At 44.7% G+C, this 26333-nt stretch overlaps 1 protein-coding gene across 8 annotated transcripts in view; it reads right to left on the bottom strand.

Annotated features, from left to right (window-relative positions):
* Positions 1 to 3810: 3810 nt before the first annotated feature.
* The window catches only part of DYSF (dysferlin), a 284587-nt gene continuing 262064 nt past the window's right edge, over positions 3811 to 26333 (bottom strand). For all 8 annotated transcript variants that reach the window (XM_067468433.1, XM_067468436.1, XM_067468437.1 and 5 more), the window contains one exon: positions 3811 to 11476. In XM_067468433.1, coding sequence (XP_067324534.1) covers positions 11438 to 11476 — 39 coding nt within the window. In that variant the 3' untranslated portion in view covers positions 3811 to 11437. The remainder of the gene's footprint in view (positions 11477 to 26333) is intronic.

Here is a 26333-nt window from a genome sequence, read left to right as displayed (position 1 = left end):
GTTCGGCAACAGAATCATCTCTTCTGCAGACCAGATTGATTGTGGCATTGTGGGAGTTGGAAGGAGCATTGCAACTATGGCACAAGTATGATCTCACTGGGTTGTTGTAGGTTTTTTCAGGTTATGGTCTTCACTCCAACAGTTCTACCCTATGGAGTCATAGAATAGTAGCAATGGAATAGACCATAGAGAATTCCACTGCTGAACAGCTCTCACAGTCAGGAAGTTCTTCCTCATGTTCAGGTGGAATCTCCTTTCTTGTAGTTTGAAGCCATGGCTCCATTGCATCCTAGTCTCTCTCCAGGGCAGCAGAAAACAAGCTTAGAATCATAGAATAGAATCATAGAATCAAAGAGTTGGAAGAGACCTCCTGGGCCATCCAGTCCAACCCCATTCTGCCAAGAAGCAGGAATATTGCATTCAAATCACCCCTGACAGATGGCCATCCAGCCTCTGCTTAAAAGCTTCCAAAGAAGGAGCCTCCACCACACTCCGGGGCAGAGAGTTCCACTGCTGAACGGCTCTCACAGTCAGGAAGTGCTTCCTCATGTTCAGATGGAATTCCCTCTCTTGTAGTTTGAAGCCATTGTTCCATTGCGTCCTAGTCTCCAAGGAAGCAGAAAACAAGCTTGCTCCCTCCTCCTCCCTATGGCTTCCTCTCACATATTTATACATGGCCCTCATCATATCTCCTCTCAGCCTTCTCTTCTTCAGGCTAAACATGCCCAGTTCCCTGAGCCGCTCCTCATAGGGCTTGTTCTCCAGACCCTTGATCATTTTAGTTGCCCTCCTCTGGACACATTCCAGCTTAGAGTCAATATCTCTCTTGAATTGTGGTGCCCAGAATTGGACACAATATTCCAGATGTGGTCTAACCAAAGCAGAATAGAGGGGTGGCATTACTTCCTGTTGTTGTTTTAACTATTTTAATTGTTGACCATTTAATTGCTGCTTTTTATATGTTATTGTATTTGTGTAGGCACCAAGATGTGCCTTTTGTAAGCCGCCCTGAGTCCCCCCTCGGGGGTTGAGAAGGGCGGGGTAGAAGTATATGAAATAAATAATATAATATAATATTATATAATATAACTACTATACCATGATTGTATAGCACGGAGCAATGACAAAATGGTGTCAAAATGATGTTAAACTGTCACACCAAAATATAACTTCTGTGCCATGATTGTATAGCATGGAGCAATGACAAGAAGGTGTCAAACTGCATCTGTTCAACAGTGTAGAATCATAGAATCATAGAATCCTAGAGTTGGAAGAGACCTCATGGGCCATCCAGTCCAACCCCCTTCTGCCAAGAAGCAGGAATATTGCATTCAAATCACCCCCGACAGATGGCCATCCAGCCTCTGCTTAAAAGCTTCCAAAGAAGGAGCCTCCACCACACTCCGGGGCAGAGAGTTCCACTGCTGAACGGCTCTCACAGTCAGGAAGTTCTTCCTAATGTTCAGATGGAATCTCCTCTGTAGTGCAGTGTTTCTCAACCTTCCTTCTGCCGTGACCCCTTAATACAGTTCTCCATGTTGTGGTGACCCCCAACCATAAAATTGTTTCCGTTGCTACTTCATAACTGGAATTTTGCTACTGTTGTGAATTGTCATGTCAATATCTGATATGCAGGATAGATGTTCATTTCCTGGACTGAATTCGGCCCAAATACCCAATACGCCCACATTTGAATACTAGTGGGGTTGTGGGGGGGATTGAATCTGTCATTTGGAAATTGTAGTTGCTGGAATGTACAGTTAGCCTACAATCAAAGAGCATTCTGAACTCCACCAATGATAGAATTCACCCAACTTGGCACACAGAACTCCCATGACCAAAAGAAAACCCTGGAAGATTTTGGTGGGCATTGACCTTGAGTTTTGGAGTTGTAGTTCACCTACATCCAGAGAGCATTGTGGACTCAAACAATGATGGATCTGGACAAAACTTGGCACGAATACTCAATATGCCCAAATGTGAACACTGGTGGAGTTCGGGGAAAATAGACCTTGACATTTTGGAGTTGTAGTTGCTGGGATTTATAGTTCACCTACAATCAAAGAGCATTCTGAACCCCAATAATGATACAATTGTGTCAAACTTTCCATGACCAACAGAAAATACTGTGTTTTCTGATGGTCTTTGGTGACCCCTCTGACACCCTCTCGCGACCCACCCGGGAGTCCCGACCCCCAGGTTGAGAAACACTGGTGTAGTGGATGCATTTGCCAGAATCCCTTTGGAAATGCTGCAAGACAGGGTCCATTGACCTCTCTGGTCTGAATCCCTTTCCCCAGCAGAATGGTGATCATAGAATCATAGAATCAAAGAGTTGGAAGAGACCTCATGGGCCATCCAGTCCAACCCCATTCTGCCAAGAAGCAGGAATATTGCATTCAAATCACCCCTGACAAATGGCCATCCAGCCTCTGCTTAAAAGCTTCCAAAGAAGGAGCCTCCACCACACTCCGGGGCAGAGAGTTCCACTGCTGAACGGCTCTTACAGTCAGGAAGTTCTTCCTCATGTTCAGGTGGAATCTCCTCTCTTGTAGTTTGAAGCCATTGTTCCATTGCGTCCTAGTCTCCAAGGAAGCAGAAAACAAGCTTGCTCCCTCCTCCTCCCTGTGGCTTCATCTCACATATTTATACATGGCTATCATGTCTCCTCTCAGCCTTCTCTTCTTCAGGCTAAACATGCCCAGTTCCCTAAGCCGCTCCTCATAGGGCTTGTTCTCCAGACTCCTGATCAGCTCCCTCCTCCCTGTGGCTTCCTCTCACATATTTATCCATGGCTATCATATCTCCTCTCAGCCTTCTCTTCTTCAGGCTAAACATGCCCAGTTCCCTAAGCCGCTCCTCATAGGGCTTGTTCTCCAGACTCCTGATCAGCTCCCTCCTCCCTGTGGCTTCCTCTCACATATTTATACATGGCTATCATGTCTCCTCTCAGCCTTCTCTTCTTCAGGCTAAACATGCCCAGTTCCCTAAGCCGCTCCTCATAGGGCTTGTTCTCCAGACTCCTGATCAGCTCCCTCCTCCCTGTGGCTTCCTCTCACATATTTATCCATGGCTATCATATCTCCTCTCAGCCTTCTCTTCTTCAGGCTAAACATGCCCAGTTCCCTAAGCCGCTCCTCATAGGGCTTGTTCTCCAGACTCCTGATCAGCTCCCTCCTCCCTGTGGCTTCCTCTCACATATTTATACATGGCTATCATGTCTCCTCTCAGCCTTCTCTTCTTCAGGCTAAACATGCCCAGTTCCCTAAGCCGCTCCTCATAGGGCTTGTTCTCCAGACTCCTGATCAGCTCCCTCCTCCCTGTGGCTTCCTCTCACATATTTATCCATGGCTATCATATCTCCTCTCAGCCTTCTCTTCTTCAGGCTAAACATGCCCAGTTCCCTAAGCCGCTCCTCATAGGGCTTGTTCTCCAGACCCTACAATTGTGTCAAACTTTCCATGACCAACAGAAAATACTGTGTTTTCTGATGGTCTTTGGTGACCCCTCTGACACCCTCTCGCGACCCACCCGGGGGTCCCGACCCCCAGGTTGAGAAACACTGGTGTAGTGGATGCATTTGCCAGAATCCCTTTGGAAATGCTGCAAGACAGGGTCCATTGACCTCTCTGGTCTGGATCCCTTTCCCCAGCAGAATGGTGATGGACCACTATGTCCAGGCCGAGGAGCCCAGCAAATGCGCTTCTCCCCTAAGTGGAATCAGATGCCTTCTCTCTGCACATGTTTCCACCCAGTTGCCCTTCCCAGCTCCGGGCTCTGGAAAAATAACACACGGCCAGCCAGCCTTCCTTCCTTCAAGAGGTTTAATAGCCTTTCATGGGGAATGGCGAGATGGCGTGGAAGGCCTGCCCAGGTGAGAGGGAAATCTCTCAGGCGCCCCGCCTTCAAAGCGCCCAGCCGTTTTATATCCGGCTTCTGGTTTGTCTCAGTTGCAGCAGAAGTTGTGTGTGTGTGTGTGTGTGTGTGTCTCCCCCCAACACCCCAATTCGCCTCCGAAAGTGCACTTTAATATTGCTCAAAATGCAAAAGGAATCCCTGAAGAGACAGTCGGGGCAGAGAGGAGAGTATGAGCGTTAAGGCAAATCCCCATCGGAAGGGGAGGATGGAGCAGGCAATGCCCTGGAGGAAAGGCATTGATTGATTGATTGATTGATTGATTGATTGATTGATTGATTGATTGAAAGGCAGCACCAAAGAGGTCAAGAGGCCGCCCAGCAGGATCCGGCCACTCCAGTCCGGCCATTCCATACCATGTCCTTCCAGGGTTGACCTGCTCTTCTTGTGAATTGACACCTTTGAGATCTTGGGAGTTGTAGTTTGGAGAGAAATTAGATTAAAACAGCTTGTCCTCACTTTTAATTGGCATGGTTCAATGCTATGAGATCTTGGGAGTTGTAGTTTGGTGAGAAATTAGATTAATACAGCTTGGCCTCACTTTTGATTGACACAGCTGAGAAATTGGATTAATACAGTTTCACCTCACTTTTAATTGACATGGTTCAATGCTATGAGGTCTTGGGAGTTGTAGTTTGGTGAGAAATTGGATCAATACAGCTTGACCTCACTTTTAATTGGCATGGCTCAATGCTATGGCATCCTGGGAGTTGTAGTTTGGTGAGAAATTGGATTAATACAGCTTGACCGCACTTTTAATTGGCATGGCTTAATGCTATGGTATCTTGGGAGTTGTAGTTTGGTGAGATATTAGATTAATACAGCTTGGCCTCACTTTTGATTGACACAGCTGAGAAATTGGATTAATACAGTTTCACCTCACTTTTAATTGGCATGGCTCAATGCTATGGGATTAATACAGCTTGACCTCACTTTTATCTTGGGAGTTGTAGTTTGGTGAGAAATTGGATTAATACAATTTCACCTCATTTTTAATTGACATGGCTCAATGCTATGGGATCCTGGAAGTTGTAGTTTGGTGAGATATTAGATTAATGCAGCTCAACCTCGCTTTTAATTGTTATGGCTCAGTGTTATGGGATCTTGGGAGTTGTAGTTTGGTGAGAAATTAGATTAATACAACTTGACCTCACTTTTAATTGACATGGTTCGATGCTATGGCATCCTGGGAGTTGTAGTTTGGTGAGAAATTGGATTAATACAGTTTCTCCTCACTTTTAATTGACATAGCTCAATGCTATGAGGTCTTGGGAGTTGTAGTCTGGCGAGAAATTGGATTAATACAGCTTGACCTCGCTTTTAATTGGCATGGCTCAATGCTGTAGTATCTTTGGAGTTGTAGTTTGGTGAGAAATTGGATTAAAACAGCTTGTCCTCACTTTTAATTGACATAGCTCAATGCTATGGCATCCTGGGAGTTGTAGTTTGGTGAGAAATTAGATCAATACAACTTGGCCTCACTTTTAATTGACATGGCTCAACGCTATGAGGTCTTGGGAGTTGTAGTTTGGTGAGAAATTGGATTAATACAGCTTGGCCTCACTTTTGATTGACACAGCTGAGAAATTGGATTAATACAGTTTCACCTCACTTTTAATTGACATGGCTCAATGCTATGGGATTAATACAGCTTGACCTCACTTTTATCTTGGGAGTTGTAGTTTGGTGAGAAATTGGATTAATACAGTTTCTCCTCACTTTTAATTGACATAGCTCAATGCTATGGGATCCTGGGAGTTGTAGTTTGGTGAGAAATTGGATCAATACAGCTTGGCCTCACTTTTAATTGACATAGCTCAATGTTATAGCATCCTGGGAGTTGTAGTTTGGTGAGAAATTAGATTAAAACAGCTTGTCCTCACTTTTAATTGGCATGGCTCAATGCTATGGTATCTTGAGAGTTGTAGTTTGGTGAGAAATTGGATCAATACAGCTTGACCTCGCTTTTAATTGACATAGCTCAATGCTATGACATCCTGGGAGTTGTAGTTTGGTGAGAAATTGGATTAATACAGCTTGACCTCACTTTTAATTGACATGGCTCAATGCTATGGTATCTTGAGAGTTGTAGTTTGGCGAGTAATTAGATCGATACAGCTTGACCTCGATTTTAATTGACATGGCTCAATGCTATGAGATCTTGGGAGTTGTAGTTTGGTGAGAAATTGGATCAATACAGCTTGACCTCGCTTTTCATTGACATAGCTCAATGCTATGGCATCCTGGGAGTTGTAGTTTGGTGAGAAATTGGATTAATACAGTTTCTCCTCACTTTTAATTGACATAGCTCAATGCTATGAGGTCTTGGGAGTTGTAGTTTGGTGAGAAATTGGATTAATACAGTTTCTCCTCACTTTTAATTGACATGGCTCAGTGCTATGAGATCTTGGGAGTTGTAGTTTGGTGAGAAATTAGATTAATGCAGCTCAACCTCACTTTTAATTCACATGGCTCAATGCTATGGGATCCTGGAAGTTGTAGTTTGGTGAGATATTAGATTAATACAGCTTGACCTCACTTTTAATTGACATGGCTCAGTGCTATGAGATCTTGGGAGTTGTAGTTTGGTGAGAAGTTAGATCAGTACAGCTTGACCTCACTTTTAATTGGCATGGCTCAATGCTATGGCATCCTGGGAGTTGTAGTTTGGTGAGAAATTAGATTAAAACAGCCTGTCCTCACTTTTAATTAACATGGTTCAATGCTATGTCTTGGGAGTTGTAGTTTGGTGAGAAATTAGATCAATACAGCTTGACTTCACTGTTAATTGGCATGGCTCAATGCTATGGGATCCTGGAAGTTGTAGTTTGGTGAGATATTAGATTAATACAGGTTGGCCTCACTTTTAATTGGCATGGCTCAATGCTATGAGATCTTGGGAGTTGTAGTTTGGTGAGAAATTAGATCAATACAGATTAACCTCACTTTTAATTGACATGGCTCAATGCTATGATATCTTGGGAGTTGTAGTTTGGTGAGAAATTGGATTAATGCAGCTTGTCCTCACTTTTAATTGACATAGCTCAATGCTATGGCATCCTGGGAGTTGTTGTTTGGTGAGAAATTAGATCAATACAACTTGGCCTCACTTTTAATTGACATGGCTCAACGCTATGAGGTCTTGGGAGTTGTAGTTTGGTGAGAAATTGGATTAATACAGCTTGGCCTCACTTTTGATTGACACAGCTGAGAAATTGGATTAATACAGTTTCACCTCACTTTTAATTCACATGGCTCAATGCTATGGGATTAATACAGCTTGACCTCACTTTTATCTTGGGAGTTGTAGTTTGGTGAGAAATTGGATCAATTCAGCTTGACCGCAATTTTAATTGGCATGGCTCAATGCTATGAGGTCTTGGGAGTTGTAGTTTGGTGAGAAATTGGATTAATACAGCTTGGCCTCACTTTTGATTGACACAGCTGAGAAATTGGATTAAGACAGTTTCACCTCACTTTTAATTGGCATGGCTCAATGCTATGGCATCCTGGGAGTTGTAGTTTGGTGAGAAATTGGATTAATACAGTTTCACCTCACTTTTAATTGACATGGTTCAATGCTATGAGATCTTGGGAGTTGTAGTTTGGTGAAAATTGGATCAATACAGCTTGACCTCACTTTTAATTGACATGGCTCAATGCTATGAGATCTTGGGAGTTGTAGTTTGGTGAGAAATTGGATTAAAACAGCTTGTCCTCACTTTTAATTGGCATGGCTCAATGCTATGGGATCTTGGGAGTTGCAGTTTGGTGAGAAATTAGATTAATACAGCTTGACCTCACTTTTAATTGACATGACTCAATGCTATGGCATTATGGGAGTTGTAGTTTGGTGGAATATTAGACTAATACAGCTTGACTTCACTTTTAATTACATGGCTCAATGCTATTGTATCCTGGGAGTTGTAGTTTGGTGAGAAATTAGATTAATACCGCTTGTCCTCACTTTTAATTGACATGGCCAATTCTATGGTGTCCTGGGAGTTGTAGTTTAGCGAGAAATTAGATCAATACCACTTGACCTCGCTTTTAATTGATATGGCTCAATGTTATGGGATCTTGGGAGTTGTAGTTTGGTGAAATATTAGATTAATACAGCTTGACCTCACTTTTAATTGACACGGCTCAATGCTATGAGATCTTGAGAGTTGTAGTTTGGTGAGAAATTGGATCAATACAGCTTGACCTCGCTTTTAATTGGCATGGCTCAATGCTATGGTATCTTGGGAGTTATAGTTTGGTGAGAAATTGGATTAATACAGCTTGACCTCGCTTTTAATTGACATAGCTCAATGCTATGGGATCTTGGGAGTTGTAGTTTGGTGAAATATTAGATTAATACAGCTTGACCTCACTTTTAATTGACATGGCTCAATGCTATGAGATCTTGCGAGTTGTAGTTTGGTGAAAATTGGATCAATACAGTTCCACCTCACTTTTAATTGACATGGTTCAATGCTATGAGATCTTGGGAGTTGTAGTTTGGTGAAAATTGGATCAATACAGTTCCACCTCAATTTTAATTGACATGGTTCAATGCTATGAGATCTTGGGAGTTGTAGTTTGGTGAAAATTGGATCAATACAGTTCCACCTCACTTTTAATTGACATGGTTCAATGCTATGAGATCTTGGGAGTTGTAGTTTGGTGAAAATTGGATCAATACAGTTCCACCTCACTTTTAATTGACATGGTTCAATGCTATGAGATCTTGCGAGTTGTAGTTTGGTGAAAATTGGATCAATACAGTTCCACCTCACTTTTAATTGACATGGTTCAATGCTATGAGATCTTGGGAGTTGTAGTTTGGTGAAAATTGGATCAATACAGTTCCACCTCACTTTTAATTGACATGGCTCAATGCTATGGCATCCTGAGAGTTGTAGTTTGGTGAGAAATTGGATTAATACAGCTTGACCTCGCTTTTAATTGACATAGCTCAATGCTATGAGGTCTTGGGAGTTGTAGTCTGGCGAGAAATTGGATTAATACAGCTTGACCTCGCTTTTAATTGGCATGGCTCAATGCTATAGTATCTTTGGAGTTGTAGTTTGGTGAGAAATTGGATTAAAACAGCTTGTCTTCACTTTTAATTGACATGACTCAATGCTATGGCATCCTGGGAGTTGTAGTTCGGTGAGAAATTGGATTAATACAGTTTCTCCTCACTTTTAATTGACATAGCTCAATGCTATGAGATCCTGGGAGTTGTAGTTTGGTGGGATATTAGACTAATACAGCTTGACCTCACTTTTAGTTGTCATGGCTCAATGCTATGGCATCTTGGGAGTTATAGTTTGATGAGAAATTCAGATTAAAACAGCTTGTCCTCGCTTTAATTGACATGGCTCAATGCTATGAGATCCTGGGAGTTGTAGTTTGGTGAGATATTAGATTAGTACAGTTTCACCTCTCTTTTAATTGACATGGCTCAATGCTATGAGGTCTTGGGAGTTGTAGTTTGGTGAGAAATTAGATTAATACAGCTTGACCTCACTTTTAATTGACATGGCCAATTCTATGGCACCCTGGGAGTTGTAGTTTGGTGAGAAATTAGATCAATACAGCTTGACCTCACTTTTAATTGACATGGCTCAATGCTATAGGATCTTGGGAGCTGTAGTTTGGTGATAAATTAGATTTATGCATCTTCATCTCACTTCTAATAGACATGGCTCAATGCTATGGGATCCTGGAAGTTGTAGTTTGGTGGAATATTAGATTAATACAGCTTGGCCTTACTTTTAATTGGCATGGCTCAGTGCTATGGAATCCTGGGAGTTGTAGTTTGGCAAGAAATTAGGTTAATACAGCTTGACCTCACTTTTAATTGTTATGGCTCAATGCTGTAGGATCTTGGGAGTTGTAGTTTGGCGAGAAATTGGGTGCGCCTGCACTACAGTTCATTGCATACTGCATCCACCAACTATATTTTTAACTTAACATTAAGTAATGTTAGGGGTAGGGTTAGGGCCCCTCGGTACTGCAGTGGGCCATGTTCTGGAGGCATTCTCTCCTGACGTTTCGCCTGCATCTATGGCAAGCATCGTCAGAGGGAGTGAGGTTTGTTGAAACTAGGAAAATGGGTTTATATATCTGTGGAATGACCAGGGTGGGACAAAGGACTCTTGTCTGCTGGAGCTAGGGGTGAATGTTTCAACTTACCACCTTGATTAGCATTTGATGGCCTGGCAGTGCCTGGGGCAATGTTTTGTTGAGAGGTGATTAGATGTCCCTGATTGTTTTCCTTCTGGGTTGTTGTAGGTTTTTTCGGGTTATATGGCCATGTTCTAGAGGCATTCCCTCCTGACGTTTCGCCTGCATCTATGGCAAGCATCCTCAGAGGTAGTGAGGTCTGCTGGAACTAGGCAAAAGGGTTTATATATCTGTGGAATGACCAGGGTGGGATAAAGGACTCTTGGCTGCTGGAGCTAGGTGTGAATGTTTCAACTGACCACCTTGATTAGCCTGGCAGTGCCTGGAGCAAACTTTTGTTGAGAGGTGATTAGATGTCCTTGTTTGTTTCCTCTCTGTTGTTGTGCTGTTCTAATTTTAGAGTTTTTTTAATACTGGTAGCCAGACTTTGTTCATTTTCATGGTTTCATGGAGGTGTATATATCTGTGGAATGACCAGGGTGAGACAAAGGATTCTTGTCTGCTGGAGCTAGGCCATTATATGCTAATCAAGGTGATCAGTTGAAACATTCACACTTAGCTCCAGCAGACAAGAGTCCTTTCATAGAATCATAGAATCCTAGAATCAAAGAGTTGGAAGAGACCTCATTGGCCATCCAGTCCAACCCCATTCTGCCAAGAAGCAGGAATATTGCATTCAAATCACCCCTGACAGATGGCCATCCAGCCTCTGTTTAAAAGCTTCCAAAGAAGGAGCCTCCACCACACTCCCTCCGGGGCAGAGAGTTCCACTGCTGAACGGCTCTCACAGTCAGGAAGTTCTTCCTCATGTTCACAAAGAGTCCTTTGTCCCACCCTGGTCATTCCACAGATATATAAACCCAATTTTCCTAGTTCCAACAGACCTCACAACCTCTGAGGATGCTTGCCATAGATGCGGGCGAAACGTCAGGAGAGAATGCCTCTAGAACATGACCCTATAGCCCGAAAAAACCTACAACAACCCAAACAAGGGCGTGTTTTTCTCTCCAAGGCTGTTTCAAGCATCTCCCAGTGACTCTAAGCGAATGGCACATCTCCAGTGTTGGAACACTGCGTCTTCTAGTTCTCTAAGGTCTACTTTGCACAGGGAAACAAAGGGGCACCAGTTTGGCAGAGTCAGTGGCCAGAGAAGCATTGGCAGGCTGGGGAAGAAAAAGGCGAGCTTCAACGTCTTTGACTTCGAAGCAGGGGATCAAGCAGTTTCTGGAAGGAGCAGTGGAGATGCTTTGGCTCGAGAGCCTGCGGCAGAAGGCAAATGTTGCATCTGGAAAGGCACGGTCCCCTCGCCGTCCCCTTTGGGCCCCATCCTTTGCTCTTCTCCGCTTCAGCTGAACGGCTTCACCAGCTTCATGGCAGCGTAGTTCTGCAGAAAGAGAAAAGGAAGAGAAGTCACATTCCGTGGATTAAATACGACCTATGGTTTGAATAGAATTGGATGAAAGATGCATGGTTGGGGGTCTTTATAGTCTCGAGATGCCATCCTAAGAAGTGAGGCTTGGAAAACTACACAAGAAGAATCCATGAACTGTAATTAAAAGTTGCTGAACTGTTGAGGACCAGAGACAAATGGTTAACTCTGTGGTGGAAAACAACATGTTTACATGGCCAAAGACAGTGGTCATGAACCCACCAGGACTTTAAGATCTTCTGGGGAGGCCCTGCTCTCGATCCCGCCTGCTTCACAGGCACGTTTGGCGGGGACGAGGGACAGGGCCTTCTCAGTGGTGGCCCCTCAGCTGTGGAACACCCTTCCCATGGACATTAGATCAGCCCCTTCGTTAATGGTGTTTCGAAGAAAACTGAAAACCTGGCTATTTGAGCAGGCATTTGGAGAAGCAGTGCAATGAATATAATGAATAAAGGAAACGGAATTACGGATGACGAGTTGGATCAAGATTCTAGTTACGAGATGCTAATGTGTTGTTTATTGATGTGTAATTATTTAGTACATTATGGTGTTAATTGTTTTAAATAGTTTGTATGTTGCTAGCATGGAATTTTTGCTCCTGTTGTTAACCGCGTTGAGTCGCCTACGGGCTGAGAAACTGCGGTATACAAAAAAGTAAATAAATAAATAAATAAAAATAAATAAATAAGTAAATAAATAAGTAAGGAAGTTTCAATACTTACGCAACCTAATCATCCCAAAACATAGGAAGCTGGTTTGAATGGAATTGTATTTATTTTACTAGCCGTCCCCTGCCATGCATTGCTGTAGCCCAGTCTGTGTATATATGTTTTGTGTGTATATATATGTGTGTGTGTATTAGGAGCCCCCAGTGGCGCAGTGGGTTAAAGTACTGGGCTGCTGAAGCTGCTGACCAAAAGGTCGCAGGTTCGAATCCGGGGAGCAACATGAGCTCCCACTGTCAGCCCCAGCTTCTGCCAACCTTGCAGTTCGAAAACATGCAAGTCTCGAGATGCCATCCTAAGAAGTGAGGCCTGGAAAACTACACAAGAAGAACCCATGAACTGTGATTAAAAGTTGCTGAACTGTTGAGGACCAGAGACAAATGGTTAACTCTGTGGTGGAAAACAACATGTTTACATGGCCAAAGACAGTGGCTCTTTTAAGTAAGGAAGTTTCAATACTTAGGCAACCTAATCATCCCAAAACATAGGAAGGTGTTCTCTTTGGCTAAATTCTATTAATTAATTAATTAATTAATTAATTAACCACATTTGAACTCAGAAAGGCCTTACAATAGGCAACCATTTGATGCTTTATCAAACAGACAATGATAAAATAAACATATACATTAAAAATATTTTTTTAAAACATTAAAGCCAATTATTAATTGTGTTAATCCCACAAACGAACATTACATTTTTATTTACATAGAAGATTGCCCTTTACAATATTAACACAACCAAGATGCATTGTTGGAGGTCTTTGTAGTCTAGTGATGGCATCCTAAGAAGTGAGGCCGGGAAAACTACACAAGAAGAATCCATGATTAAAAGTTGCTGAACTGTCGAGGACCAGAGACAAATGGTTAACGCTGTGGTGGAAAACAACATGTTTACATGGCCAAAGACAGTGTCTCTTTTAAGTAAGGAAGTTTCAATACTTAGGCAACCGAATCATCCCAAAACATAGGAAGGTGGTTTGAATGGAAATGTATTTATTTTGCTAGCCGTCCCCTGCCATGCATTGCTGTGGCCCAGTCTGTGTACATATGTTTTGGATATGTATATATATATATAGATAAATAGATAGATAGTTAGATAGATAGATAGATAGATAGATAGATATATTGTGTATTAGGAGCCCCCAGTGGCGCAGTGGGTTAAAGTACTGGGCTGCTGAACTTGCTGACCGAAAGGTCGCAGGTTCTAATCCGGGGAGCAACATGAGCTCCCACTGTCAGCCCCAGCTTCTGCCAACCTAGCAGTTCGAAAACATGCAAGTTTCGAGATGCCATCCTAAGAAGTGAGGCCTGGAAAACTACACAAGAAGAATCCATGAACTGTGATTAAAAGTTGCTGAAGTGTTTAGGATCAGAGACAAATGGTTAACTCTGTGGTTGAAAACAACATGTTTACATGGCCAAAGACAATGGTTCTTTTAAGTAAGGCAGTCAACACTTAGGCAACCTAATCATCCCAAAACATAGGAAGGTGTTCTCTTTGGCTAAATTCTATTAATTAATTAATTAATTAATTAACCACATTTGAACTCAGAAAGGCCTTACAATAGGCAACCATTTGATGCTTTATCAAACAGACAATGATAAAATAAACATATACATTAAAAATATTTTTTAAAAAACATTAAAGCCAATTATTAATTGTGTTAATCCCACAAACGAACATTACATTTTTATTTATATAGAAGATTGCCCTTTACAATATTAACACAACCAAGATGCATTGTTGGGGGTCTTTGTAGTCTAGTGATGGCATCCTAAGAAGTGAGGCCGGGAAAACTACACAAGAAGAATCCATGAACTGTAATTAAAAGTTGCTGAACTATCGAGAACCAGAGACAAATGGTTAACCTTGTGGTGGAAAACAACATGTTTACATGGCCAAAGACAGTGGTTCTTTTAAGTAAGGAAGTTTCAATACTTACGCAACCTAATCATCCCAAAACATAGGAAGGTGGTTTGAATGGAATTGTATTTATTTTACTAGCCGTCCCCTGCCATGCATTGCTGTGGCTCAGTCTGTGTATATATGTTTTGTGTGTATATATACATATATATATATGTGTATTAGGAGCCCCCAGTGGCGCAGTGAGTTAAAGTACTGGGCTGCTGAACTTGCTGACCAAAAGGTCGCAGGTTCGAATCCGGGGAGCAACATGAGCTCCCACTGTCAGCCCCAGCTTCTGCCAACCTTGCAGTTCGAAAACATGCAAGTTTCGAGATGCCATCCTAAGAAGTGAGGCCTGGAAAACTACACAAGAAGAATCCATGAACGGTGATTAAAAGTTGCTGAACTGTTGAGGACCAGAGACAAATGGTTAACCTTGTGGTGGAAAACAACATGTTTACATGGCCAAAGACAGTGGCTCTTTTAAGTAAGGAAGTTTCAATACTTAGGCAACCTAATCATCCCAAAACATAGGAAGCTGGTTTGAATGGAATTGTATTTATTTATATTACTAGCCGTCCCCTGCCATGCATTGCTGTGGCCCAGTCTGTGTATATATGTTTTGGATATGTATATATATATAGATAAATAGATAGATAGATAGATAGATAGATAGATAGATATATTGTGTATTAGGAGCCCCCAGTGGCGCAGTGGGTTAAAGTACTGGGCTGCTGAACTTGCTGACCGAAAGGTCGCAGGTTCTAATCCGGGGAGCAACATGAGCTCCCACTGTCAGCCCCAGCTTCTGCCAACCTAGCAGTTCGAAAACATGCAAGTTTCGAGATGCCATCCTAAGAAGTGAGGCCTGGAAAACTACACAAGAAGAATCTATGAACTGTGATTAAAAGTTGCTGAACTGTTGAGGACCAGGGACAAATGGTTAACTGTGTGGTGGAAAACAACATGTTTACATGGCCAAAGACAGTGTCTCTTTTAAGTAAGGAAGTTTCAATACTTAGGCAACCTAATCATCCCAAAACATAGGAAGCTGGTTTGAATGGAAATGTATTTATTTTACTAGCCGTCCCCCGCCATGCATTGCTGTGGCCCAGTCTGTGTATATATGTTGTGTGTGTGTGTGTGTGTGTGTATGTTTTGTGTGTATATATACATATATATATTTGTGTATTAGGAGCCCCCAGTGGTGCAGTGGGTTAAAGTACTGGGCTGCTGAAGCTGCTGACCAAAAGGTCGCAGGTTCGAATCCGGGGAGCAACATGAGCTCCCACTGTCAGCCCCAGCTTCTGCCAACCTAGCAGTTCGAAAACATGCAAGTTTCGAGATGCCATCCTAAGAAGTGAGGCCTGGAAAACTACACAAGAAGAATCCATGAACTGTGATTAAAAGTTGCTGAACTGTTGAGGACCAGAGACAAATGGTTAACGCTGTGGTTGAAAACAACATGTTTACATGGCCAAAGACAGTGGCTCTTTTAAGTAAGGAAGTTTCAACACTTAGGCAACCTAATCATCCCAAAACATAGGAAGGTGTTTGGCTAAATTCTATTTATTTATTTATTTATTTATTTATATTTACCACATTTGTACTTTGCCCTTCTCAACCCCGTAAGGGTCTCAGAACGGCCTTACAATAGGCAACCATTTGATGCCTTATCAAACAGACAATGATAACATAAACATATACATTAAAAATATAAAATAAAATAAAACATTAAAGCCAATTATTAAAAACCACACAATCCGTAATCGTAGTCAAGGCTGTTCCAGTCACATTTCCTCTACTCTTCTTGCACTGAATTTTTACCCAAAAGCTTGGTCCCAGAGCCATGTCTTCACTTCCTTTATAAAGGTCAGAAGGGAGGGGGCTGACTGGATTCACTGGGGAGTTGCATAGCAGAGGAACCACCACCGAGAAGGCCCTGTCTCTCAACCCCACCAGCCACACCTATGAAGGAGGTGGGACTGAGAGCAGGGCCTCCCCGGAAGATCTTAACCTCCCAGGTGGTTCATAGGCGAAATGTATTCAGAAAGGTAAGCTGGGCCAGAACCATTTAGGGCTTCATAGGTTAAAGCCAGCACTTTGAATTGTGCTCGGTAGTGTTGGGACATAAAAAAAAACAAGATTATGGCAACAAGAATGATTGACAACTGGGAAGTAGAGGGAGAAAACGTGGAGGCCGTGACAGACTTTGTATTTCTAGGCGCAAAGATGAGTGCAGACGCAGACTGTGGCCAGGAAATCAGAAGACGCTTCCTTCTTGGGAGGAGAGCAAGGTCCAGTCTCGATAAAATAGTGAAGAGTAGAGACATCAGACTGGCAACCAAGATCCATTGCCTAGTCAAAGCCATGGTCTTCCCTGTAGTCACCTACGGATGTGAGAGCTGGACCTTCGGGAAGGCGGAGCGAAGGAAGAGAGAGGCTTTCGAATTGTGGTGTTGGAGGAAAGTTCTGAGAGTGCCTTGGACGGCGAGAAGATCCCACCAGTCCATCCTCCAGGAAATAAAGCCTGACTGCTCATTGGAGGGAAGGAGACTAGAGACAAAGTTGAAGTCCTTTGAATGCCACATCATGAGGAGACAGCAAAGCCTAGAGAAGACAATTATGCTGGGGAAAGTGGAAGGCAAAAGGAAGAGGGGCCGACCAAGGGCAAGATGGATGGATGGCATCCTTGAACTGACTGGACTGACCTTGAAGGAGCTGGGGGTGGTGATGGCCGACAGGGAGCTCTGGTGTGGGCTGGTCCATGAGGTCACGAAGAGTCAGAGACGACTGAACGAATGAACAACAACAAGTGTTGGAACTCAGCCTGTGTGTGAACCTGAGCCTGAATCTCTTCTTGTATTGACTAATGTTGATGCCAACGTTGATATTAATGTTGATGCCAATGTTGATGGGCCTAATTTGGATAGTGAGGCTGAAGTGATCAATGAGGACAAGGCTCAAGATGGAGACACTTTGGGCAGTCAAAATCCTACAGGCTTTGATTTAGAGGTTTCAAAGGAAAAGCCAAGTTCTCATGAGAATGTTCCTGTCAGACCATGAGAAGAAAATCCACTCCCTTTTCGTCCTGGCCCGAGCTTGCAAGGTAACTTGACACCTGGTTGGGTCAACGATAATAGCCACAGTTTGGAAATAAGCCAGAACCGCAGGGAGACTCAATGTTGATGTAGGTTTGAGAGAATCCGACAACTGAAACCAAAATTAGAGTTAGCTGGAATCAGTTTTTGGGATTTAAGAGTGGCCGCGAGGGGGATTTCCTCAGACCAAGCATCGTTTAGTATCAAGTACAAACCTCCTGGGATTTCCAGTTTCCAGTGGTCTGGTCTCTAAGCACATTTCTGGCTATTCCAGTGAGATTAGCAGGGGTTAATTTGTTCATGGATTTCTATTGAGAGTTTTCTGGACATTACTGGTTTGGATTTCCTGTAAGCTTTCTGGACATTGCTGTTTGCTGCTTCATTTTGGCTTTTTTTACTTTGGACTTCAATCTATTTTATATTCATCATTCCATAAAAAGTATTACATTTTTCCTAGATCTTGGAGTCCTCGTGGACAGGAAGTTAAACATGAGCCAACAATGTGATGTGGCGGCAAAAAAAGCCAATGGGATTTTGGCCTCAGGCATCAAGAGGAGCCTAGTGTCTGGATCTAGGGAAGTCATGCTCCCCATGCTCTATTCTGCTTTGGTTAGACCACATCTGGAATGTTGTGTCCAATTCTGGGCACCACAATTCAAGAGAGATATTGACAAGCTGGAATGTGTCCAGAGGAGGGCGACTAAAATGATCAAGGGTCTGGAGAACAAGCCCTATGAGGAGCGGCTTAAGGAGCTGGGCATGTTTAGCCTGAAGAAGAGAAGGCTGAAAGGAGATAGGATAGCCATGTATAAATATGTGAGAGGAAGCCACAGGGAGGAGGAGGGAGCAAGTTTGTTTTCTGCTTCCTTGGAGACTAGGACGCGGAGCAATGGCTTCAAACTACAAGAGAGGAGATTCCATCTGAACATTAGGAAGAACTTCCTGACTGTGAGAGCCGTTCAGCAGTGGAACTCTCTGCCCCGGAGTGTGGTGGAGGCTCCTTCTTTGGAAGCTTGTAAGCAGAGGCTGGATGGCCATCTGTCAGGGGTGATTTGAATGCAATATTCCTGCTTCTTGGCAGAATGGGGTTGGACTGGATGATGGCCGAGGAGGTCTCTTCCAACTCTTTGATTCTAGGATTCTATGATTCTAAACCAAGGTGTGGTGTAATAATGACAAGAGGACCCTGTCTCCTGATCGGGAGTGCAACAGGTAGCAGATGAGCAGCCAGTAGAGGTTTACTACCGTTGGTAAATCATCAGCAACTATAAGATCTATCAACCAAAAGGTTGCAAGTTCAAAGCCCTGGGTCGGCGTGAGCAGCCGACCGTTAGCCCTGCTCACTGTTTACCAAAGCAATTCGAAAACAGCTTTAGCTGTAATTAGAGAAATTAGGTACCGCTAAAGCAGGGGAAGGTGTTTTACAACGCCATAAAGGAAAAGAAGATCAGAAAATGCTGGAATGAGGAAGTCCTGGCGGCTCTTCGTCATAGAGCAGGGGTCCTCAAACTTTTTAAACAGAGGGCCAGGTCACGGTCCCTGAAAGTGTTGGCGGGCCGGATTATAATGTGAAAAAAAACCATAAATGAATACCTATGCACACTGCACATATCCTATTTGTAGTGCAAAAAAAAAACACTTTAAAACAATACAATAAATAAATAACAATTTTAACAGATATAAGCTTATTAGTATTTCAATGGGAAGTGTGGGCCTGCTTTTGGCTGAAGAGATAGGATTGTGGTCACCTAACAACCTCTGAGGATGCTTGCCATAGATCAGTGGTTCTCAACGTTCCTAATACCGCAACCCCTGAATACAGTTAATCATAGAATCATAGAATCAAAGAGTTGGAAGAGACCTCATGGGCCATCCAGTCCAACCCCATTCCGCCAAGAAGCAGGAATATTGCATTCAAATCACCCCTGACAGATGGCCATCCAGCCTCTGCTTAAAAGCTTCCAAAGAAGGAGCCTCCACCACACTCCCTCCGGGGCAGAGAGTTCCACTGCTGAACGGCTCTCACAGTCAGGAAGAGACCTCATGGGCCATCCAGTCCAACCCCATTCCGCCAAGAAGCAGGAATATTGCATTCAAATCACCCCTGACAGATGGCCATCCAGCCTCTGCTTAAAAGCCTCCAAAGAAGGAGCCTCCACCACACTCCCTCCGGGGCAGAGAGTTCCACTGCTGAACGGCTCTCACAGTCAGGAAGTTCTTCCTCATGTTCAGATGGAATCTCCTCTCTTGTAGTTTGAAGCCATTGTTCCATTGCGTCCTAGTCTCCAGGGAAGCAGAAAGGAAGCTTGCTCCCTCCTCCTCCCTGTGGCTTCCTCTCACATATTCATACATGGCCCTCATCATATCTCCTCTCAGCCTTCTCTTCTTCAGGCTAAACATGCCCAGCTCCTTAAGCCGCTCCTCATAGGGCTTGTTCTCCAGACCCTTGATCATTTTAGTCGCCCTCCTCTGGACACATTCCAGCTTGTCAATATCTCTCTTGAATTGTGGTGCCCAGAATTGGACACAATATTCCAGATGTGGTCTGACCAAAGCAGAATAGAGGGGTAGCATGACTTCCTTAGATCTAGACACTAGGCTCCTCTTGATGCAGGCCAAAATCCCATTGGCTTTTTTTGCCGCCACATCACATTCCTGGCTCATGTTCCCCTTCCTCCCCACGAGGACTCCAAGATCTTTTCCACACGTCCTGCTCTCGAGCCAGGCCTCATTGTCCCCCATTCTGTATCTTTGCATTTCATTTTTTCTACCAAAGTGGAGTATCTTGCATTTGTCACTGTTGAACTTCATTTTGTTAGTTTTGGCCCATCTCTCTAATCTACTCATGTTGTGATGACCCCCAACCATAAAATTATTTTTTTGCTACTTTAGAACTAAAATTCTGCTCCTGTTATGAATTGTAATGTAAATATCTTAAATACAGAATGTATTTCATTCACTGGACCAATTTGGCACAAATATCTGATGCACAGACATTTGAATGATGGTGGGGTTGGGGGAGGGTTGATTTTGTCATTTAGGAGATGGGATGTATAGTTCACCTACAATCAAAGAGCATTCTGAACTCCACTAATGATGGAATTGAACTAAACTTAGCACACAGAACTCTCACGTCCAACAGAAAGTACTGGAAGGGCTTGGTGGGCATTGACCTTGAGTTTTGGAGTTGTAGTTCACCTGCATCCAGAGAGCACTGTGGACTCAAACAATGATGGATCTGGACCAAACTTGGCACAAATACTCAATATGCTCAATTGTGAGCACAGGTAGAGTTTGGGGGAAATAGACAGAACTCCCACGTCCAACAGAAAATACTGGAAGGGTTTGGTGGGCATTGACCTTGAGTTTGGGAGTTGTAGTTCACCTGCATCCAGAGAGCACTGTGGACTCAAACAATGATGGGTCAGGACCAAACTTGGCACGGTTATTCAATATGCCTAATTGTGAACACTAGTGGAGTTTGGGGAAAACAGACCTTGACATTTGGGAGTTGTGGTTGCTGGGATTTATAGTTCACCTGCAATCAAAGAGCATTCTGAACCCCACCAACAATAGAATTGGGCCAAACTTGGCACACAATTCTCCCATGACCAACAGAAAATACTGGAAGGGTTTTGTGGGCATTGACCTTGAGTTTTGGAGTTGTAGTTCACCTGCATCCAGAGAGCACTATGGACTCAAACAATGATGGATCTGGACCAAACTTGGCACAAATACTCAATATACTCAATTGTGAGCACAAGTAGAGTTTGGGGAAAATAGACATTTACATTGGGGAGTTGTAGTTACTGGGATTTATAGTTCACCAACAATCAAAGAGCACTCTGAACCCCACCAATGATAGAACTGGGCCAAACTTCCCACACAGAATGCCCATGACCTGCGCCGCTTCTCCACACCCCGTGGGCCGGATAAATGCTCTCGGAGGGCCGGGTCTGGCCCGCGGACCGTAGTTTGGGGACCCCTGTCATAGGGGATGGAGCGACAGCACCCCATGTGGACTCGAGCCCAACTGTCCTATCCTACTGGCTGTTAGGAATTGTGGGAGTTGAAGTCCAAAATGCCTGGAGGTCCCAAGTTTGCCTAAGATATTTCGGCTGCACTCGAGTCTCCATCCCCAACCTGTTCAGGAGCCTTCCTCCTTCTCTCCCAGTCCCTCCCACACCCGCCCAGTCCACCATAATGGTGCTAGAACCAGCTAATGTGGAAACATCGAATGCCGCGAAAGAAATAAACATTACTGGCGAAGCAAAGAGGGCTTCTGATATATTCATTTCCAGGAACAGGTCCCCCCCCCCCCCCCCCCCGCTCTCATCTCTTCCATATGTGAACCAGCGAGAGGAAAGTTGTCCATAAACCGAACCCCGGGTGCCAGCAAAACGGATCCAACTGTCGAGAACTTAAAGGCTTTCCTAACGCGCCAAAGCAGCTGCCTCCCTCCCTCTCTCCTGCTAATGAGGATCGCAGTCCGCCAGGCCTGATGGAAAGGGCCGGAGGGAAGGACCGGGAAGGACTGGGTGGGGATCCCAAAAAGTGGGGAGCGGGCACCAAAGGGGACCCCACATCCCGCCGTGAATCCTAGAATCAAAGAGTTGGAAGAGACCTTGTGGGCCATCCAGTCCAACCCCATTCTGCCAAGAAGCAGGAATATTGCATTCAAATCACCCCTGACAGATGGCCATCCAGCCTCTGTTCAAAAGCTTCCAAAGAAGGAGCCTCCACCACACTCCGGGGCAGAGAGTTCCACTGCTAAACAGCTCTCACAGTCAGGAAGTTCTTTCTCATGTTCAGATGGAATCTCCTCTCTTGTAGTTTCAAGCCATCGCTCCATTGCTCCCCTCCAGTGCAGAGGAGGGTGACTAAAATGATCAAGGTTCTGGAGAACAAGCCCTATGAGGAGCGGCTTAAGGAGCTGGGCATGTTTAGCCTGAAGAAGAGAAGGCTGAGAGGAGATATGATAGCCATGTATAAATATGTGAGAGGAAGCCACAGGGAGGAGGAGCAAGCAAGCTTCCTTTCTGCTTCCTTGGAGAATCATAGAATCATAGAATCAAAGAGTTGGAAGAGACCTCCTGGGCCATCATCCAGTCCAACCCCATTCTGCCAAGAAGCAAGAATATTGCATTCAAATCACCCCTGACAGATGGCCATCCAGCCTCTGTTTCAAAGCTTCCAAAGAAGGAGCCTCCACCACACTCTCCACCAGAGAGTTCCACTGCTGAACAGCTCTCCCAGTCAGGAAGTTCTTCCTAATGTTCAGATGGAATCTCCTCTCTTGTAGTTTGAAGCCATTGTTCCCTTGCGTCCTAGTCTCCAGGGAAGCAGAAAGGAAGCTTGCTCCCTCCTCCCTGTGGCTTCCTCTCACATATTTATACATGGCTATCATATCCCCTCTCAGCCTTCTCTTCTTCAGGCTAAACATGCCCTAGCTCCTTAAGCCGCTCCTCATAGGGCTTGTTCTCCAGACCCTTGATAATTTGAGTCGCCCTCCTCTGGACACATCCCATCTTGTCAATATCACTCTTGAATTGTGGTGCCCAGAATTGGACACAGTATTCCAGGTGTGGTCTAACCAAGGCGGAATAGAGCATGGGGAGCATTACTTCCTTAGATCTAGACACTATGCTCCTATTGATGCAGGCCAAAATCCCATTGGCTTTTTTTGCCGCCACATCACATTCCTGGCTCATGTTTAACTTGTTGTCCACGAGGACTCCAAGATCTTTTTCACACGTCCTGCTCCCGAGCCAGGCATTGTCCCCCATTCTGTCTCTTTGCATTTCATTTTTTCTGCCTAAGTGGAGTCTCTTGCATTTGTCCCTGTTGAACTTCATTTTGTTAGTTTTGCCCAAACATCTCTCTAAATTGTCAAGATCATTTTGAATCCTGCTCCTGTCCTCTGGAGCCTTGGCTATCCCTCCCAATTTGGTGTCGTCTGCAAACGACACCAGAGAGATGCTGTTTAACGGTGGTGATGGAGAAAAGTTCTGAGAGTGCCTTGGACTGCGAGAAGATCCAACCAGTCCATCCTCCAGGAAAGAAAGCCCAACTGCTCATTGGAAGGAAGGAGATTTGAGGCAAAGATGAAGTCGTTTGGCCACATCATGAGAAGAAAGGAAAGCTTGGAGAAGAGAAGGATGCTGTGGAAAAGGGAAGGAAAAAGGAAGAGGGGCCGACCAAGGACAAGTGGATGTATGGCATCCTTGAAGGGACTGGCTTGACCTTGAGGTAGCTGGGGGTGGTGACCGCCGACAGGGAGCTCTGGCCTGGGATGGTCCATGAGGTCACGAAGAGTCGGAAACAACTGAATGAATTAACAACAACAACAAGCGTTGCAGTGCAAAGCCAGGCTGTTGCTTCCTGGGGGCATCCTCTGTTTGGGAAGTGTTAACTGGTACTTGATTGTTTACTTTCTGGAATGTGCAGATCCTGTTTGCATGGTCATTCCACACATGAACCTCATTGTCGTTCCCAACATCCAGAGCACCCTGATCATTAGACACAATCACGGGCTGAGCTTTAAGAGCGCGCTCTGCCAAGCCCAGCTCCAGTTCACGCATTTGCACGGGCCGGGGAGTTTCCTTCCAAGGCGGCTGGATCTAATTGGGAGAAGCCGATACCCAAATAAACCCCTTTCCGCCCCCGTCGGTCCAAGGCTGCCTTCCAATTCGGGGAGTGCTTCGCCCCATAAACCCGGCAGCCCAGCGCAAGGCACATCATCACGGCCCATTAGCAAGTCGCCTCAATGGAACGGAGCAAGCTTCTAATTGATTCCTCCTCCCCGCCGCCCCATTTTGGCTTTCAGGAAGGCTCTTCCAGGAGGATGCAGCTGTTGCTTCCAGGGATTGTCTGCAGCCGCTCCATCTGGACGGAGGCGCAAAGAAGAGGGAGGGATGATGGGAGCCGGACAGAAAGGGCAGCACTGGTTCCAAAGCAGGCATGGGCAAGCTTCAACCCTCCAGGTGTTTTGGACTTCAACACCCACAATTCCTAACAACCCTATTCTTGATCCGCATGTTCTTCCACAGTGAGGGCATTTGTTTCCAGACGGAAGGCGGTCGCGGTCAGGGTTGGGTTGATGTGCCTCCTTACTCTTGGCGCATTTCTCCCTTTCACCCTCCATTCGTGCCTCTTCGAATTCTGCAGCACTGCTGGTCACAGCTGACCTCCAGTTAGAGCGCTCTAGGGCCAAGACTTCCCAGTTCTCAGTGTCTATACCACATTTTTTAAGGTTGACTTTAAGCCCATCTTTGAATCTCTTTTCCTGTCCATCAATATTCCATTTTCCATTCTTGAGTTGAGAGTAGGGGAACTAGTTTGGGAGACAGTGTTCTTTGAGCATTTGGACAATGTGGCCTTCAGTCCAGTGGAGTTGATGGCTGATGAGCATCGCTTCAGTGCTGGCGGTCTTTGCATCTTCTTCCAGCACTCTGACATTTGTCCACATTTGTCTTCTTCCCAAGAGATTTGCAGGATTTTCCGGAGTCAGTGCTGATGGACGTGTTCCAGGAGTTGCATGTGACATCTGTAGACAGTCCATGTTTCGCAGGCGTAGAGCAGGGTTGGGAGGACAATGGCTTTATAAACAAGCCCCTTGGTCTCCCTATGGATGTCCCAGCCCTCAAACACTCTCTGCTTCATTCGGAAAAATGCTGCACTTGCAGAGCTCAGGCGGTGTTGTATTTCATCATCACCATCATCATCATCATTTAATTACTTAAATACCCTCCATCCAAGATGCTCTAGGCGATTTACAAGCTAAAATTGTAAAGGATAAAAATACATACATACAGATATTGATAAAATCAACAGAGATCGAATGCTCTAGTAAAAAGCCAGGTGTCTTAAGTGCGAGAGTAAAAGGCCCTCAGTCACGCATGGCTCTCATGTAGGGCAGCAAGGAATAATCCCACAAGGCAGGGGCAGAAATAGAAAAAGCTCTGCGCCTGGTCCTTTCCAGGTGCACTTCTCTAGGACCCCGTATATAAAGTAAGTCACGTTGGGCTGGTCGTTGCAACCTCCGATGATGGGAGAAGGAGAGGCAGTCCCTAAGGTACGATGGACCCTGGCCGTAAAGAGCTTTAAAGATCAAAACTAGCATCTTAGACAGGCCACAGTGGGACTCAGTTGGAAGCCAAAGTCAATGTTGCAGCACTGAAGGTGTTCTATGGCATGTCATGGGCATTCTTGTGAGTAGCCTGGCTGCCACATTCTGAAAAATACGGAGCTTTCAGGTTGTAGACATCGGAAGGCCCACATACAGGGCATTGCAATAGTCCAGCCTAGACGTGACCATGGCATGGATGACTGTTTCCAGAGCCTCGTCAGACAGGTAGGGTGCCAATTGCCTCGCTGGTCATAGATGGAAAAAGGCCTGTTTGCTGGCAGCAGCCACCCGAGCTTCCATCGTCAGCTGCGAATCCAGGACGACACCTAAGCTCTTAATGGTAGGCAAAGGAGATAGGGCGGCACCATCGAAGGTGGGTAGCAAATGGGTCAGACCAATCGAGCGGCCATGCCAGAGAATCTCAGTCTTTGCCGGGTTCACCTTCAGTCTACTAGCACGTAGCCAGTTCGACGGAGCCTCCAGACATAAGGTGAAATTGTCAGGTATTTACGTTGCTCCCGGCTCCAAGCGCAGAAGGAGTTGGGTGTCATTCGCATATTGGTAGCAGTCCAGGCCGAAACTCCGAACCAAACTAGCAAGGGGTCTAACGTAGATGTTGAAGAGGAGAGGGGAGAGAATAGCACCTTGGGGGACCCCACATATTTCAGTGTCAGTGTTGACTTTTTTGGAGAGGTGGCTATAGATAATCCACATCTTGCAGGCATATAGCAGGGTTGGGAGGGCAATGGCTTTATGAACAAGCCCCTTGGTCTCCCTACAGATGTCCCGGTCCTCAAACACTCTCTGCTTCATTTGGAAGAGCGCTGCACTCGCAGAGCTCAGACAGTGTTGTATTTTAGTGTCAATGTTAACGTTTGTGGAGAGGTAGCTTCCAAGGCAGCAGAAATGGTTAACATTTTCTAATGTTACACCATGAAGCCGTATTTCTGGCA

Source organism: Anolis sagrei, chromosome 5, assembly GCF_037176765.1.
Source record: "Anolis sagrei isolate rAnoSag1 chromosome 5, rAnoSag1.mat, whole genome shotgun sequence".
In the NCBI taxonomy this organism is placed as follows: domain Eukaryota; kingdom Metazoa; phylum Chordata; class Lepidosauria; order Squamata; family Dactyloidae; genus Anolis; species Anolis sagrei.
The sequence above is the reverse complement of the archived record's forward strand: the minus strand, read 5'-3'. Positions and strand labels throughout refer to the sequence as shown.